General features: G+C 40.0%; 1 protein-coding gene across 5 annotated transcripts; it reads left to right on the top strand.

The window, feature by feature from the left end:
• The first annotated feature begins 214 nt into the window (after nt 1–214).
• On the top strand, nt 215–18602 carry sept6 (septin 6). Of its 5 annotated transcripts, none has more exons than XM_014333903.2 (11): nt 215–333; nt 2021–2135; nt 4756–4951; nt 6269–6455; nt 8135–8296; nt 9044–9140; nt 10181–10349; nt 10579–10711; nt 10810–11000; nt 12062–12108; nt 17042–18602. In XM_014333903.2, the coding sequence occupies exons 1-10, from the start codon at nt 304–306 to the stop codon at nt 12063–12065; spliced, it is 1284 nt and encodes a 427-aa protein (XP_014189389.1). In that variant the 5' UTR covers nt 215–303; the 3' UTR covers nt 12066–12108; nt 17042–18602. The 5 variants fall into 5 exon arrangements, with proteins under 5 accessions (XP_014189389.1, XP_005913201.1, XP_005913198.1 ...); XM_005913139.3 differs by lacking the exon at nt 17042–18602 and adding an exon at nt 14019–15950; XM_005913136.3 differs by lacking the exon at nt 12062–12108.
• Nucleotides 18603–18904: the final 302 nt, after the last annotated feature.

Genomic DNA, 18904 nt, shown 5'->3' with positions numbered 1-18904 from the left:
TCTCTACCACCAGACGGAACCATGGCGACATCCTGAGGGGGGTACAGTAAATAGTTTTATTTATATCTTTATTAGTTTTACGAAGCAAAATTCTAAATAAATCATTTGGAGTATGCCTGTAACTTATATTTGATAAGTAAGAAATACATAATATGGGTGCAGTTTTTAAAAATATCATATCTAAAAGCGCATTAGTTTGTGGTACATTCCTGCTAGGCCATCTTTCGGTGTAACGGTAACGGTGCAGCTTCCTTTGCTAAACAGAGCAGCAGAGGTTTCGTCCTCCGGCTAACAGCAGCTACTATGGCGTCAACCGAGATAGCAAGGCAAGCGGTAAGTAGCCTGTTTCACACTGGAATTCCTGTATTTATCTTATATATTTTTGTTATGGATCAAGCGTTTCGCAGAAGAGTGTATAATTTCAAGCAGATTTACCCAGCCACCATCCGTTTTTCGTGGCTATTCCATCCAAATCCAGTGTACCGTGGCTTAATTAGATCAATTATAATTAGAGCTAATAGAAATCTGATTATGCGTCCCTAAACACGGTATAAAAACAAAATTTAACCAGATATCAAATTAAGGCCCAGCACTCAACAGTCGAAGCTCTCCGGTAGAATATTTTCATTTTGGTATGCTAACGCCTGCAGATTTCCTGTACTGGTAAAAACCTAAATTACCCTGTAAACGGAATTAACAGATTAAGACATTTAAAATTTAAAGTAACCGACTTATCTATTATCTCACATAAAAACGAGAGGCTGTTACAGAGCCATAGGTAGGCCATTCATTCTGAACGCCCCCATTTCGGCACGGCTACGATGCTCATTTCCGTTATGTTGTTTTATGCAAGACCCGTCAACTTTGTTTTCCGGGCGTTGTCTTAATGAATATTACGGACAAATAGATCGTAGCTCCTTGTAGACATTTGGCCGTGCAATGCACAAATCGTGGTCTAAGTTGGCCTTTTTTGGGAGGGGGCTTGGAAAGAAGCCGCGTAACCCAGAGGGAGGGCTGAGAATAGCAAGGTTTTACAGTTTGATATCCATATCTAGTGAATGGAAACCCACTCACTGTGTGTAACTTGGCTGTGAGTGTCATGAAAAGCGGGAATGGTCTCAGGAATGTTGCACTTGCAGCTGAAGAGTATAGGGCTGGTTGTCCAGTTTTCCAAACACTCCCTCAGCTGTTTAAACCCAATTTCAGCCATCCAAATAATCCACAACTGTTTAGTGCCCTCAGCTTGCTCAGTTATTTTAAATTGAGTCTAAAACAGAGTGTTTTTCCTCCCAGAAATCTTCACCACATTGGACTGCAACAGTGTGTTATGTTAAGCCACATAATAGCTGGTTGTCTGAGGTTGAGATGGTTGAGATATTCTTTCTTTTGCCATATAATCTACATTTTTTGTTTTCCTGCAAAACGTAGGCTGCAGAAAGGAGGTTCACACTGATGGAGATGCTTACCAGCAGCCACACACCCACACACATATGTAACAACAGTGTTTTTACACTTGTTGTGTTTAGTGGTCCAGATACAGGTTGTCTATAAACAGTGTGATAGAGTGAATGGAAGTGAAATAGGCTCAGAAGAGGAAGTTTAAAAAACCCCAAAAAAACTCAGTGCCAGTAATGCTAATGCTTTTATCCGTTTTTATTTTATTTTTTTAATTTTTAAACAGTAAGCTTTTTTTTTCTAATTTTTCTAAACGCTCTGTCTTGGCACAAACAGCAGTACCTTTCCATATATGTACATTGTGGTTTCTAACTGTCTCGTCTGTGGAAGAAAGTCACAGCTCAGGAAGCAGGAAGTGAGTTAGCACTGCACCTGAACTCATTGTCAAAGACTAATGTGATCAAAAAATGGTCGAAGGCATGGTACGGTTTTATTTACACAGGACAGCTGTCGTTGCGATGCATATTTCAGCACGTTAGAAGGAATCCTGCACGTGCTTACAGACGTGGAAGGTGTTTAGTGATCGAAAGGCACTGACTTGTTGCTTTATGTCTTTTGTTTTTAGGGTGAAGGAGCTCGTGCTGTCCCTCTATCGGGCCATGTCGGCTTTGACAGCATGCCTGACCAGCTGGTCAACAAGTCTGTCAACCACGGATTTTGCTTCAACATCCTCTGTGTTGGTGAGTGTGTCATGTGAGATTTCCTCGCTATGTCTTCAGGCACAATGTCTTTGCTTCAGTTCAAGTGTTTCCACAAGACAAAAAGCTGCTCAGTGTTTGACTCTCAGTTTCCTTTTTGCTTGCTTTGGTTACTGTAATGAGTAAGATGCTCTCAGTTCAGGAAAGTCAAGTGTCTGCTGGTGGTTATTTAATTTGAATATGCATGACTGTTTACAAAAAAGAAATGCAACACTGAATGCAGGATACAAGCCTTCTCAAGGATGTAGAGGACAGTCAGAGATGATGCCCTATAAGTTTAATTTTAGACTGGAGAACCAAGTCACATCAGCCTTATTAAGTGCTGGAAGTATTCAATTATGTGCACTCAGTTGCCAATTTATTAGCATCCCACTAAAACTAATCTAATACAGCCATTCAGCAGCCCTAGCTGAATGGAGTAAATAATGTTCAATTTATTTAGATGGCATTTTGTTGCAATTGTGGAGGCTATAGTATTTTTGTAAAGGCCTGTCATGTCTGGTAGTACTTGCACTCAGAAACAGGATCTGAATGTGCCATTATGTCAAACATATTTGCATTTTCAGAACTCTGTATAGGCTCCTCTTGTTTGTCTTTTCCTTTTTATTTATATATTTATTTAATCGTTTCTATTATTGTTCAGGTTAGGCATGTGTAATATGTCAGTGCCAGAGTTGACAGGCAGGAAGAAAAACAGTAAGTAATAAAATGGGAGAAAGGTGGAGGTTATAGTTTATGATACTGTATTTATAGAAAACAGAAGTATTCATATTATGTTTTTGTTTGAAAATATAAACATCTTTTCATTAGGGTTTCCGTTCTGGAACATGTTAAATGTCCAGAAAGCAATAAAATATGTGCAGAGCAGCACAGGAAGTAACATGAAAGATGAGTCTTAGCAGACTACAACATTCAAAAATACTCATCAGTCATCAGCTTGGCAGTGAGTTAGCAAAAACAAAAAAGGTAAACTGCAGTGGATGTAATAGCATTAAAACAATGGGCTCTTCTTTTGTGGGGGAACTTGCTTTGTGACTAACTTCAGCATTCTTGCTTGAATATTTAACTAAACATCTCTGATGGCAGAGCTATAACATTTACAACCATAGAAAGCTGTGGGAACTCTGATAGTTCCCCTTAACCTTGAATACAATGTGTTTTTGTGATATGCTGCAAATTAGATTACGTTACATTACTACCCTGTGTTTATATATTTTAAACTAGACCTGTTATGCATTTGTCTCATATTTTCTACAGGTGCATGTTCATATTAAACCAGACAAAGGTTTCAGATCATGAGATCACTGTATATACAAGTAATCCATGTCCATAAACTCTCGGCTCTTTACGATGTCACTTAAAGGGGATATCTGTAATGTGGTTATCTCGGGCACACAGCTCTGGCCCATCTGCTGTTCAAACCTGCTGTTTTTTTCTTGCAAGGGGCAAACAATCAGAAGGGGGTGGCTTAAAGGGAACATGGGAGGAGCTAAAAAGATTTCAGACAAAGAATAAACTGAGGGATTACTTTAAACTGTTAACATGCAAAGATACTCTAGTAAAGTGCAAGAATGAACATATGGGCCTGGAAATGAGCAGAATATGTCCACTTAAGACTTTTTGATGATGAAATGATTGGTGGGCACGAGCGACAGGCTTTTAAGTTTCCTCCGAACTAAACACATCCTCTAGATTCTATTTATACTCGGGAGTGGAGTGAAATGTGTGTTTTTTCTCATAATGTTACTTTTTGATGCTTTTTGACTGCCAGTTTTTCCAAATAATCTATAAAAACATTAGTGCAATCCAATCAAAATATGGATGCAAAGACGATGCTGCAGAAAAACCAGTTTTGTTCCAAACTGTAAGCGCTGCTGTATGACTCAAGCAAAAATGTGACGATGTGTGCCTCAAAGATGACTGGTATGTCTGCAGAATGTTTCTGTTGTGTTATTTTTGACCTTTGCTTCACACATTGACCCATCCTGTCCTTTCTATGTGTTCTTCACTTTCTTCAAACAAGATGCAAAATTTTAACTGTTGCGAACTGAGCTTTGCTCCGAAAGATGTGTCTGTGTGCTTGTGCTATCAGAGAAAAATAGGGATGTTGTAAGATGTCCCACAAAAATGGGCTAACATGGTTGGACTGTAGGTCAGGCTATAATGAATAAAAATAGATTTTCTTACAGATGGAGCTCAGTGTCTGAGTCATCTAACAGTAAATGGATGTCAGTACATTACATAGCAGCTACTGCTGCTGTTTTTGTGGCTTTAAGCATTTGAGAGTAATACACTCTGTTTTAAGCATATTCAATACGCTGTTTTTAATGTACTCTAACATTATCAGGCACCATTTTTTTCTTTTTGCTTGAGTTACACAACTGTAGTGTCAGAGAGAGTGGCTTGAGCTGAAATATATCAAAAGCTGATCAAAGAAAAGGGCCTGTCATTAAATTCCTTTTGGTTTGGGAGTTTTTTCCAGTTAGTGAAATAATAGCAACTGCCCTGTAAGTAAAGATGAAGAGGTCCTTTTTATGTGATTTGAATGATGTAATTGTAAGATGAAGATAGTAACTTGATGTATTTTCTGTTTGTTGTGCAGGTGAGACGGGTTTGGGTAAGTCCACTCTGATGGACACGCTGTTCAACACCAAGTTTGAAGGTGAGCCCACCCAGCACAACCAGCCGGGAGTCACACTCAAGTCCAACACCTATGAACTTCAGGAGAGCAACGTGCGCCTCAAACTCACTGTTGTCAACACCGTGGGCTTTGGAGACCAGATCAATAAAGAAGACAGGTAAGTCAGCCACTCTTAGCGGCTTCATCTTTGAGAGACGGCGACGTCAAACTCCAGAACTTTCTTTTATTTGGATCTTTCAGTCGGAGCAATATACATCCCAGACAAACATCTTGGGAGTACTTGAAGCCTCTCCGCAGCTTATGTGTCATTCGTTGCTTAACTTTCTGTCATCAGATGTCTAAAGTGAAGTAGTTTCCTCATCAGTTTTGGGAAACAGAAATTAAGATGTAGCTGCTTTCCTGTCTGGCATGAGAAGCAAATCACAGCCTTAGGATATGACACTTAAGCTGCTGTATACACCCACGATTTTGTTACCAAACCTTAAGTGTGATGCAGAGGCTAAGTTGAGGAAGAGGAGGAGACTGTGTGAACTTTGTAAGCTCTGTACAATGGGAATCCTGCAATTGTTGGAAATCCCAGGGGAAGTAACATGGGGTTAAACTATCTTATACACTGCTGCAGGCAGAATATCCTATACTTTCTACATAAGCTGTGGGGTTTTTTTCACAGTGTTTATGGGTCTGTTTTGTGGAAAGAGTGGATGCCTTTTGAAGCTTCCTGTAGTCCTCAATAAACCGGCCAACATCTTTCTCTTTTGTTCATTTTCTCTCGCATGTGTCATTGCAGATAAGATTGAATTAGTTATTGGATAAATCAAATACTCTAAAACTACAAACATCAAGAATCTGACCTGGCATGAGTATAAGTCTGACTTGAAATGCCCATTTGTTTGAAATCTCCCTGCTTTAGACTAAACCTCCTCAGATAAGACGGTCTGTCCTAACACACAGCAAAATTGATCATTGCTTCTGTAAAGTTAGTTAAAAATTAATCATGTTCACCAGGTAGTTGCTCTCGCATGTTCTGACTGCAGGCGTCTTCACACATCCACTGCAGCCCTAAAGTTTTGTTGAAATTACCATGAGGAGAAACATGTGAGAACTCAAATCTCCCAATCTGATCGGACTCTTTTTGTAGTGGATTTTTACTCTGCTAGGTTCCTTGCAGATCGTTGGATAATGATTATAATAAAAGTATAAGAGATGTTCCTACATGATTTTCCCAGAGGAGACAAAGTCTTTAGAAGTCACAGTTGTCTTCTGTGTAGCTATACTCTCAGTATACTTTCGGGCCTTCCACAGATAACAGTGACTCTAGTGCTGCAATGATTCGCTGATATCCTGAATATTAATACCTTACTATTTAGATAAGAAATGTAGCTTATATTTGAAAAAAATGCTTAATATTTGCTGGTTTCAGATGCTGTGGTGTATTGACAAAAAAAACCCTTCTCTGTCCCTCATCTTTTAACAGCTACAAGTCCATTGTGGAGTTTATTGATGCCCAGTTTGAAGCATATCTACAGGAAGAGCTGAAAATCAAGCGCACGCTACACAGCTACCACGACACCCGCATCCATGCGTGCCTGTACTTCATCGCTCCAACGGGACACTCGCTCAAATCGCTGGATCTGGTGACCATGAAAAAACTTGATAGCAAGGTCAGCTTCACTTCACTGAGTGTCATCTTTAGTTGTTTTTGTGTCAAAGAGTCCACTAGAAGATGTTTAGGATTGTTTCTATTATGTAACAGTTGTGCTGCAGCTGAATGATCTTACAGAATATCTGTTTGTTGAGTAGCGTGTCGTAGATATGCTGTAGGTATGTGCTTTGACACTGCATGACTGTGTCATTGAATCTGCCTTCTTCAGGCCATAAACCTTTTCCATCTGCTTGAATGTAAATTGGCTCGGGCTTGTTGCTGCGTCGGTGTAGGTCAGCTGTGAAATGCAGTCTGCTCAGTGACTGAAGCCTGGTTTTTGTGAGGTCCTTTCCCATCAGCTTATTTGCATGGCCCTCATGGCTTTTGCACAAAGAACCAGCCTAGCGTTTGCCAGAGCAGCTGTGCCCTCCAGCAAGCATTCACAGCAGCGTGATCTAGAGCAGAGCCTCCTCTGTTTACACGTTCACCTAGGAGCACATTCAAACAGCGCTCTGCTGAAGTGTCCTCGAGCTAGACTTTGAATCCTCACCAGACGAAGGGATGCACTAAGATATTTTTGTTCACATGACCCGGAGCATCCCTTGCTTTTAGTGAAAGGGGCCCACATTCAAATAATAATAAATAAAATCAGGGATTGTGTGGGCTGACACAGCACTGTAAAATAGTTGTGTAGGAGTGAAATGTTATTTTCCACCTGTCAGCTGTAATTTATATACGACGGTGATCGTGCCTGTTTTTCCCCACCTCCCTAGATTATCACTGTTTGGGTAACATATATGTCCACGGTTGGAGAGACTCTCTGTGATCTGAGACATAACACGAAAGCTTTCACTTTCTGTGCTGCTTTTACTATTTTTATCTCTGTACTTAAGATTATGTTTCTGTCCTCTCTGAGGGGGAAGTATGAATCGAGATGACATTTTATTATTTATATATTAAAACCTAAAGCCAGTGCATTTAATGTCAAAAAGATGCTTTCTTTGAACCTGGCTTTATCACATGAGTGGACAGCAAATTTGTTTTGACTTAAATCGAGTGTAAAAATCATGACCTTTTCACTAATTGATCTCCTGATTTGTGAGCAATGGAGATTCACATGTGATGAAAGAAGTTATTTTCATCGTTTCTGTATTCCTCTGTGGTATGTTCGTCTTAAATGAAACAGGCAGCATGTGATTAGTGCATTTTGTGCAGAAGAATCAAATTAAGCATCAAATTCACCCTTTTTATATAAAGGAAACCTGAGTTAAGTTGACAACCACAGTGATTCTGTTTATCTCTTGATTGGAGTTTTAGCTTTTGTCTGTAAAGCTGATTCAAAGAAAGCCTGTATTGACTTTGCTTATACTCTCTGAGTGTTAAAGCAAACAGTACCCCTATCATTTTTCACATTTTCTTTTAAATTACTACTGCAGTCTTTGGGAATATATGAGTGGAAGCCATGTATAAGAAAAAGTGTTATGCACTCTGTTATTAAACTGTAATATTACTTAATTCTAGCTACAGCTTAAGAGTTTTTTTGTTTTTTTTTTAATAAATCAACTACTTTCTAAATTTGGACTACAGAAGGGGAAAGGCTGTGAAACTATATTTAGCTGAATGTCTGAAATATTTCACTTCACCTTATTGCGCTATTGTGATAACTACGTGAATGCTCGCCTCATTTCTTAACTGCAGGTCAATATTATCCCAATCATCGCCAAGTCAGATGCTATCTCGAAGAGTGAGCTGGCCAAGTTCAAAATCAAAATCACCAGTGAGCTGGTCAGCAACGGAGTGCAGATCTACCAGTTCCCCACTGATGACGAATCCGTGGCCGAGATCAACTCCACCATGAACGTAAGGCTGATTTATACTGTTGTGCGTTACACATTCAGCTAACCTAAGCAAAAGATCCACAGTTCAGTCATGGAGGGGGACACGAATGCCTTCAGGGTTGTGTCGGGAAGGGCATCTGGGATTAAAGAGTCTGCCAAATCAAACGTGTGGAGCTACCTGCTGTGGCGACCCTGTGTGACTAAGGGAGCAGACGGATGTAGCTACGCTGCTTAATTCTAATTTATTTTACCAGCGTAACAACTTGTGATGTGGAGTCGGGGCAGATGTCGTACGTGTCTCCTTAGTCTGTCAGGAAGCTGCTGTCGCAGCACAGCAGAGTGTTCAGTTCGCTCTGCAGGAAACCTGCAGCGTGGGAAAGGGCCTGTGTGCACTGACAGATAATTCAAGGCTCACTTAGATGTTTATTAGTCCTGATCTGTGCAAATTCCTTAACTATCCTTAACTGATTCTATTAAACTGCAGCCTCTCCTCTCATGTTTGCACAGCCTGACCTCAACTCTGTTCTGAGACATCATAAATCTTTATTGTAGTACTTGCTGTCTGGAAAAACAAGTTCTTAATGATCAGCTTGTGTAAGTTGAAATAATGGAATCGACGTACGCCGGCAGCACAAATGCTTCTGGATTTCTTGGTAACAAAAGGGTGTTTGATTTATTTATTTACTTTGTGTGTGGAGAGAAGCTGTGGAGAATTTGCAGAGTGTGTGTTTGGCAGCACACCAACCGTGCTTTTCTTTACGCTTCACAGAGCCATTTGCCCTTTGCCGTGGTGGGGAGCACAGAGGAAGTCAAGATTGGGAACAAGATGGTGAAGGCCCGGCAGTACCCCTGGGGAACGGTGCAGGGTAAGCCCGGGTTACATCCTGCACAGGAAATGAGAGCATGCGCCTTCTCATCACAGCTGCTCTAGCCACTCCCTCCCCTTATATTTCTGCTCAACTCAAATAGCTGCTACAGACTAGCTGATAACCTGTTATATAACCTGCAGTTCCATCACTGCCATCACACTGTAAATCATTGCAGCACCAGCTTTTAGCCCATAAAGGAATTTTATGTCGCTTTTATTGACCTCCTTGATCAATGGTGTGGTTGATGTATGTGAAGTAGACAGAACTGTCAATACTTTAACTCCAGTTGCACTGATTGGCTCCTATGCCGTTTGTTACGTGCTTGCTGTTATTATCAAATGTGTGTGCATGCATGTGTGCAGATGTTTATATGATTCGGTCTTATTCAACACACGCAGCTTAAATGCTTGCAGTATGACTGCTCTTCTCGTTTCTTGTTATGTCTACTTTATAATGCTATCAAACATAAAAAACACCCTGAAGTCTTTATTTTAAAAACAACAACAATTTTCTGCTAAATTTGCTTTAATTTTGGTGTAATCCCTTTAGAAATTCTATCCTTTTATACAAGCAGCCATAGGGTAAACAGATGCATTTCCCACGATGTGTGTCTAATATTTATGTGGATTACATCAAAAAACCCCAAAGCTTAAAGTCAGCGTTTTCCCATATCATTAATACTTCATTTAAAATTCAGTGTGCTGGATTGCTGCCAAAACAATGAAACCCACACCGCCGTTTTAATGCGAATGGCCTGCAGTGTATAATATTTATGACTGAAGAAGGCTTTTTATCAAACACTGGGTTTGTTTACCCCAGACTGTCTGCATGCATACTCACATGGTGTCACATGTCCTGTGGAGGCATGCAGCTCGGTTCAGTCCAGCACCAAAAATCAATACAGAAAACACAGGACATGAACACTGCCTCTTTATACTGCTGCAGTTTGTTTGATTTACTTTATACTGTAGCTTTAGCATGCGTTCTAGTTTGTTCTGTGAGACATGCACTAAGTCCCTGTGTTCTGTTTCTCACAGTGGAAAATGAGACTCACTGTGACTTTGTCAAACTGCGGGAAATGCTGATCAGAGTTAACATGGAGGACCTGCGAGAGCAGACTCACACGCGTCACTATGAACTCTATCGGAGATGTAAATTGGAGGAAATGGGATTCAAGGACACGGATCCTGACAGCAAGCCCTTCAGGTAGCAGACTGCTTTATTGCAGCTGATTTTTGCATTCATCAGCTTATTTCTACCCCCAACCTCCCATTTACTTTTTACACTTTGGGGGCCTGTAACTGTGAAAGTTTTCATAGTATGGAGGTTAAAATCTTGAATGGTTTTATAAAATATGCTAAATTTATCTTATAAGAGATTTGCTTTACTGTTTCTATTGCTCATATTTCTTCCCTCTGTCATTTTCCTCTGCCAGTCTGCAGGAAACATATGAAGCTAAGAGGAACGAGTTCATGGGAGAACTGCAAAAGAAGGAAGAAGAAATGAGGCAAATGTTTGTCCAAAGAGTTAAAGAGAAGGAGGCTGAGCTCAAAGAAGCAGAGAAAGAGGTAAGTATCAGCAGCATAACCAGTGTTTATGTGAGCCAGATACATTTCTGCTTTGTTTTTAAAACACAAAACAACTGTGTCTGTTTCTTGTCACGTAGCTGCACGAGAAATTCGACCGTCTGAAGAAACTCCACCAGGACGAGAAAAAGAAGCTGGAAGAAAAGAAGAAGACTCTGGACGATGAGGTCAACACATTCAAACAGAAAAAGACTGCTGCAGAGCTCTTGCAGAATCAAGCTCAGCAGGCAGGGGGCTCCACCACACTCAAGAGGGACAAAGAGAGGAAAAAGTGAGTATTGTTATCCCGCTCTGTGGCTTTACCCTCACAGGTGTACCATTGGCTGTGTGACTACAGGAAATGGAGTATGAAATGAATTTGGGAGGGTGTTGACAAGCCATTGATAAAATAACTGACTTCAAGGGTTTATATCAGTATGTATTGGAACTGTCATATCAATATCTCAGTGGTTTATCTGCCACCACTGGTTAATAACCCACCGTGGATTTGTATAATTTGATGCTAATCCATATTAGATTTGAATAGCTGATAGGCTCAGGCAAATCCTTATAAGCAGACTTTGACACTGCTCTTTAATTCACAGAGGCAGATGAATGTTCCAGTTTTCCCTCCATATAATAATAGAGATTGTAGTTAGTACTAAATTCCACGCTAAGTGAGCTGACTATAACTCATCGCCAGTGTGGAGAAATAAGAGGAGAAGAGAGGGGAGGGAGACTGGTGAAAATTACAATCTGTCCTCATCTAAATAGTTGAAAAGTAGCCAACTGTCAGCAGAGTTAGATGAATGAATTTCAGTCAGAAATCATTGCTCTGCAATTAAGCGCTGCTGCTGGTTCACCACAGAATCAAACGCTCTCAATACATGTGTGTAAACAGCTTTACACACATGTGCCAATACTTTATACACTTTTCCAAATGCTTTGGTAATAGATCTGACATGCTTTTGCTTATACCACAAGTTTAGTGAGACTGAGGCTGGTATTGCGTGTGCAGCCTGATGTGTTATTGACATTGTTGGTCCCTTCATGGTGCTAATCAACTCCTGGTTGTGTTAAAGCTGATGTGCCCGTTGGAAAAGGAAGAAGACACTTGCACTGAGAGGTTTCTTGTTGCTTTATTTCCTTCTTGCTAATTGATTTTCTTCACAGCCATTCTAATTTTCATTTGTAGGCTCTGTCTCAAGGTCACAAATTAAATCTGACTAGCGGGGGTCTAATAATCAAGTTCTTTTCAGTCTCCGGGAGACAGTTATTTATGATGAATGTTGTGTTTTGAATGTGTCCTGTGAGTGCATGTGTCACCTATGTTGCATCCGTAATGTTTTCCAGTTAACTCCTCCCACACTTGCTGCATGCTGCGTGAGGCACCTTTTCTGGTAAGACCCCCTTCTTGAGTTACACCGCCAACAGATGTGAAAAAAATATATAAATATTAAAATTCTGAAGCTTCTGCAATTCGGGAATCATTGTTAACTCCACCAGAACGGCCCTTTGTCACTGATTCATAGATTTTTATGACACTGGTTCTCTGGTTTGGTGGTCTCAGGATCACCTCTCAGCTTTTGATCATTTTCAGCTCGCACCGGGGCACTTTGCAGCTGAGTGTGAGCATCTAGCATCTCCAAATCTGAGGCCATGGTTCTCAGCTGGACATGGGTGGAGTGCCCACTCTGGGCAAAAGGGAGGAGTTGCTGTCCCAAGTGGGAGAGTTTTTGAGTATCTTGGGGTGTTGTTCACGAGTGAGGGGAGAATGGAACAGGACACTGTCAAATTGGTGCGTGTCTGCAGCGATGCAGACACTTTACTTGGCTGTTGTAGTGAAGACAGTTGATCTACTTTCCCACCTTCATAGGACCACAAGCTGTATGTAGCAGCCAAGAGTGTCTGGATGTCTGGGAAGATGCAGCACAGAGTAGAGCTGCAACTCCTCTGTGTGGAAAGGAGCCAGTTGAAGTGGTTTGTGCTTCTGATCACAAGGCATTCGGGACGCCGCATAGGAGATGTGTCTGAGTACTAATGGGAGGTAACCCAGAACATGCTGGAGAGATTATGTCTGTTGGATGGTTTGGAAACGCCCCTGCATCCCTACTGGAGCTAGAATTGTTGGCTGGGGAGAGGAATGTCTAGGCATCTTTCCTGAGAGTGCTGCCATCGTGACCCAGGCCCAGATTAACAGAACATTGATGGAGCTCGCAACATTTTATTTGACTTTGAAAAGGCAACATTTTCATTATCTGACATTTTGTACTTCAGACGATTGACTGATAAGTAGTACAAGTTAACCAGAAATGAAACTGAAGCATTAGTGGCTGTCAAACTGTGCAGCCAAATACTTCTCTGAATCTGAATATGTAAACACAATCTGAGGATTTATAAAGCTGTTAAATCTCCTCTAATTTGCATGGATTTAATTTGCCCATTTAAGTTATTTAAGCACGTCACTGTTTGAGAAATGGCTAATCCAAATGTAGTATTTTATTGCCACAGATTTGCAGTACTTCATGGAAACATCTGTGCCGATCCCATCCTTGAGTTGGCAGTGTTTACCGTCCTTCTGCCAGCTTCTAAATCAGCCACTTTATTAGATCCCCACCCATCCATTTGATGTACTGTTCCATCTGCCTCCCAAAAAGCACAACAGTCTCTTTTTCTCGTGGCCCTTCCCTGACTTTGCACAAAGGCTCATTCAAGGCTGAACTGAAGAGTAACTGAAACTAACGGGTCACACCAGAGCAGCGAGCAGCCTCAGGGCCCTTCTCTGTTTACAGAGATGACATGTTTTGTTGATCAGCCAGAGCCATATGACGACCCCCACTCCCACCACCACCCCACCCCACTTTTGTGGATTCAAAAGCCAAATCCACAGAGGGACATGTTGTTAAGACTCAACCACTGGGGAGGGTAGAAGTGAATAAAGACATCTGTCTTGCAATCTGTAAACTCCACAAGCATTTCAGAGCTCTCAAAAAAGCTGGAAACAAGACGGTGTTTGACGAGCAAGGCTCGAGGAAGACAATAAGACCCGCTGTTTGAAACTCAAGGGAGGGAGGAAAACCTGAAAAGAAAGAAAAAGATTTATTTAACTGTCCGATTCAAACAAATAGACAGCTGTACTCACATCCTCACCTCTGCACTCAGTCCTTTTGAGTTGCCTTAAAAAGCATGTTTTCCCCGTCAGCGCCCCCTGATAACTAATGTTGATGTGATGTCACCTGTGTGAAACTGTGTGTTGTGATGATGTTTTAACTCCAAGAAAGCAATAACAGCCCTTCTCTCTTATTTCCAGCTAAGGATTCCTGTAGAAAAAGTGCTCCCTCTTGGCCATCCTGCTGTGAATGAGTTTCCAACCCCATCATCCTTTACAGTACCCCTTCCTCACCCTCACATTACCCCATAATCCAACCCTCCACACGCCCCTCCCTGCTCTGTGGAAGACGCTGGGCATTGCTATCAGTTTGACTTACTCTTTTGTTTTTTTCACGCTGAATGATGCTTGTCAGTTGTGTGGGTTGTACAAGCAATTATTCGGCTTCTCTTTTTATGCAAATTTACAAAATGCATTCCATGTTTGTTTTTGTTTTTTTAATATTTAGTGACTCTTTGCATGATGTGAGCTTTTAAAAAGATATTAACATACATGACTACTGTAGTGATGGGCAGAATTGTACTGAGGCTAAATGGAAACATGCATTAAAACAATGGGACTGAAGGATGAGAAATCTGTTTTGGATTTCAGACTTTACAAGAATAGACTGTTATTAATATGAAGGCAGATTGACTGTGAGATTGAAGAAAAGCAGTAGACTTAGTAATGTTTTTTTTTTTAAACCGCCTCCATGAAACTGTGGTGTCTGAAATTGCTGCATTTCAAGAAAATGTCTTGCTGAAGAAAAGCACACTTCAAGTAGTTAATCATTGGGTTTCTGATAGGCTAATCACTTCTTGCTTATTTGGTGACACCTGTGGTTAAAGTGGTAACAGGAAGTAGAGTTTTGTGCTACAACAAGCACCTTCTTTTTTAGAAGTGCGACAGAAAAGCAGCCCGTGTCCGTTCTGTGTCCGTTATTGTGCAGCCAAAAAACCTTGTCTTGATGTAGATATTTAAAATCTGTCAATTTGTCTCATGTTATGTTGTTCAAATTGTTAGCAGGGAGTAAAGTTGCTTCTCTTGTAGATAAAATTTTGATTAGTCTCCTTTGATTAATCTCCTTCACAATAAAAGCCACCGTGTGCTTTCATCATGCACTGTATATAAAAGATAGGTGTATCTTCAGGATTTAAAATGTAAAGTCAAAGCGAAAGTGGATTACGTCTGCATTCTTTTCAATGGCCATTAGGGGGCAGTTCCTCTGCTGATAAAAAGAAGTATAATTGCATAAATGTTTAATACCTCAATAAAAACATTCTCTACGAGTTTACGGTATAAATCACAATATAGGTTAAGTGAGATCTACTTTAGGGCAACAAATTATTACCGTATGAACGTTGCAGTTTCTTGCGATTGCTAGTTTCCAAATTCCAATCCCAGTTCTTGTGGGCGGGGCTTTACAAACCACTGATGTCACAGCAGCTATGGCTCTCTTTTATATACAGTCTATAATTTTAGTAAGTGAAGTTTTGTTTGTTTGTTTGTTTTTATGTGAAGCTTCAGCAATACAAGAGTCAACAACTCAGCTGTAACTAGATAAAATTCATACTGTATTACAGTTTCTTGCTTGTAAAAGCAGTTTGAATGATAAGAAAGGTGCTTCCCGGCACTGCAAATTAATTGCAGAATGTAACCACATTACATTGTTTTTCTTTAAGAATTATAAAGACATTTTAAACAATAAAAAATAAAATGGAGATTTACTTTCTTAATGTCCCCTTGCTGATGTTGTTTCTCTTCAGCCTCATGCATGAACAGATGTGAGCCTCCTCTCTTTGCCACTTCTCCCATACCTCATTCATCATCATGTGTTTTGTGCATCGTTGTATTAGCTTTCACATTTGCACTTTTAATATTTTATACCTGAATGTGATGGTTTTTTACATACTATATATTAATGTTGTAAGTGCAATTGTAACTTTCTTTATTCTTATTGTTCTCAATATGAAGGCACATTTTAAAAGTCAATCATCTTAATGTCAATTGTCCTGCAGGGACCAGTGTTATTTGTATCAGTGTTACGCATATATTAAAGAAATTTTTAATAAAATAAAGGCCAATTTTTCACCATATATTATACCTGTGAACATAATCATTGTCTATGACAAACATTACTTTATTTTTAGGAAATTAAATCAAGGTTTATTTAATAAATGGATGAAATAGTTATGTTTCATTTATCAGGGGCTTACAGTGAACAAATGTTGGTGCCAGCAGGTTGTACTTGTGCAAGTTCATTGGCCAGCTGCTGTCCTAGCTTTGCTTAACAATTTTTATTGAAAGAAGATCTTTAGGTGTGTTTATTTCATGGCCCTCAGATCAAATAGGCGCCTGCTGACTTAGTTTATATTTTATTGTTTCACCACTTCAAGGTTCAGGGTTACTTTTATCGCCTCTTGAAAGAGGGAATTGTCTTGGGTTGAAAGTACTCCTGCCTTAACTCACATAATTCCACATGATACCAGGGTCAAAGTACTTCAACAGAAGATCCTTTCCTTCCTCGCAATCCTCAGCTCATTGGTCTGTGTGGTTTCACTTTCCTTTGCAGTAATCCCTGGCTCTGCACTGAGTAGGTCCTCAGCCCTCAAGCTTTGCTAAGGGACCAGCCTTTGTAGGTACTGAGTACCTCAAATGTGACCAGAGGCTCTGTGGACCCCCCCTCCCCATCCCTGCAGGGTTTTCTTATACATTACCTGCTCTGCTATAATACGTGATAACGTGTATGTGCTTCAATGCTGCTTTAAACCCACTTTGAGCAATCTAATCCACGATATGTTGCCTCTGCTTATGCTTACATGTTTACTTTTTGTGTTGTTGTGACTAATACCTTTTCCACTTCAGTTGTGATGGAGAAGACATGCACCTGTTCATTTATTTAAATTTCTGTGCACCTGAATGACCACAGACAAGTGGTGGGATCGTAACACGGGCTGTACCTTTTATTTCACCGTTTTAAAAAAATCATGGTGTGGACACAATATAATCGGGTGTTTTATGTCTATAGTGTATTGTTTGAATGACTATGATCACTAAGATTTAATTCAAAACCTAAAGTTTTTCTCTCCTTGATATGAATTGCACTTCTGAATCTTTTATTTGTAAGCGTGTCTGCTTTGGCTTCCTCCCTCTAACTGCCTGCTCTTTTCTCTTTGTCTCTTTAGCTTCTTTTAATCTGTCTTGACCACCTGAAGAGGGGATTGCAGCTTCAGCAAGAACTAAGCACCCTTTACCTCTTCCTGTTTTTCTCGCTGTATGAACCTTTTACTCTCCCCATTGCATCTCCTTTGGTTGAATACGGCCTTAATGTGGACTCGCATGGTATTTCTGACCACCTAAGGATGGTTAAAAGCTGGGCAGGTCAGGAACCGGGCACAATTTAAATCTGCTTTCATGTCTTAATGTATAGAGAGACTCTTTGTAGTTCATAGAAGTCGTCGGGTGGGACTCGCACACTTTTAGGACTCACAGAGGAAGTCATTATTTGACCTTTAGTTGAAATAAAATTGCTGTGACCTGCACTATGCACTCATCTGTTCAAGAGAATTCTCAACCCAGAGGCATTAGGATAAAATGACAGTGAATCATCGAGACTTGCTTTTAAACAAAAGAACAGAAGCACTTAATAAACTATGTGTAATGTGTAAAGTGATACAGTATAATGAGGATGTCCTCTTCCCTTGTTTTCTGCACATCTAAATTAAGAGTCATAATCATGCAAGAGCCAAAGCCATGTTTATGGTGCCCATGTTTACATGTCACTGCTGAATACCATGGAGGTCACATGTCATGGCCTTTTACTACACATTGTGCTTTAATATTCACTTGCCTACTCTATATTTTGCATGCATCTCTCTCTCTCTCTCTTTTTCATTACTGCAGTGATCTTTGACCTGCTTGTTTTTAACCCTTAAATAACAAAGTTTTGCTATCTGTTTTCCTTCATTGCTGTTTTCTTCAAATCGGTGCATATAATTCATGTACATTTGCTCTGTCCTATGATTTCAGCTCCCACTTTGCCAAATGTTAGTATAAGACGGAGTTGAATTGAAACCCCAGATAGGAGTATTAAAAAAATACTCGAGCATTTATATAATTTATAAGGATATATTTTGTGTATCGAAGTGGAGACTTGTTGTTTATTACCTATGATCTTTGGACGTGACTCTGAGTGTAACATTTTGGTGTCAGGAATTGCCATACATTTTTTCTAGTATCAGTCATCACCTCTTGTAGTCAGAACCTCTCCCACACCTCAAATGATTCTGGATCTTACTTTAGTTTGATTCCATTGATGTACATTTTGAATAAAAAAGGTGATCCAAACATTTGACGCTTCTGTCTGTCATTTTCAACAGTGGCTCTAAAACTGATGCGATTAGCGCTGGCTGTCGCCTCGCAGCAAGACGCTGCTAGGTTCAAATCCAGCGCAGGGTCTTTCGTTGTAGAATGTGAATGTTCTCTCAGAGTTTTTTACATGGGCTTAGTTTCATTGGTGATTCTAAATTGACTCGTCTCTAAGTGTTAGCTCTGTGACAGATTGATCACCTGACCAGGGTCTACCTCGCCTCTCGTCCCGTGACAGCTGGAGTAGGCTCCAGCCCTCTCTGTGACTCCTATTTGGATAACTGGAAGGAAATGGATAGATGGTTCTCAATCTGTGAGGCGCAGACAAGTAGAGGAAAAAAATAAATGAAACTAAAATGAATTAAGTTTTTTTTTTAAGGGAAAGTAAAATTGCACAATTTATTTAAACATATTTGCTTATAAATGAATGAAACTAAACTACATCTTAGATGCCTTTTTAAGACAAATAACTGATACAAACTGGGTTTTGTGACATTAATGGTTTTTGTCTTTGTTATTTTCACTTTCTTTGATGACCACAGTCAAATCCTAAAGTTGTGTCTCTTCATAGGGTTCATCTGCTTCGAAGTCTTTCTCTGGATTTATTATATATATTTACGAGAGATATGTGGACAGAAATGTTCGATTTTAATTAAAGAAAACTTACATAGATGCAAAAA

This window comes from Haplochromis burtoni, unplaced genomic scaffold (genome assembly GCF_018398535.1).
Source record: "Haplochromis burtoni strain Fernald_Lab_line unplaced genomic scaffold, NCSU_Asbu1 Contig_4, whole genome shotgun sequence".
NCBI classification, from domain to species: domain Eukaryota; kingdom Metazoa; phylum Chordata; class Actinopteri; order Cichliformes; family Cichlidae; genus Haplochromis; species Haplochromis burtoni.
The sequence above is the reverse complement of the archived record's forward strand: the minus strand, read 5'-3'. Positions and strand labels throughout refer to the sequence as shown.

Coding starts and splice junctions, on each gene's coding strand:
- sept6 (XM_042220653.1), top strand. CDS start 304: ATGGCGTCAACCGAGATAGCAAGGCAAGCG. Junction 10,350..10,578: donor CCTGACAGCAAGCCCTTCAG/GTAGCAGACTGC, acceptor TTCCTCTGCCAG/TCTGCAGGAAACATATGAAG. Junction 11,001..16,428: donor AGGGACAAAGAGAGGAAAAA/GTGAGTATTGTT, acceptor TTTCCTTTGCAG/TAATCCCTGGCTCTGCACTG.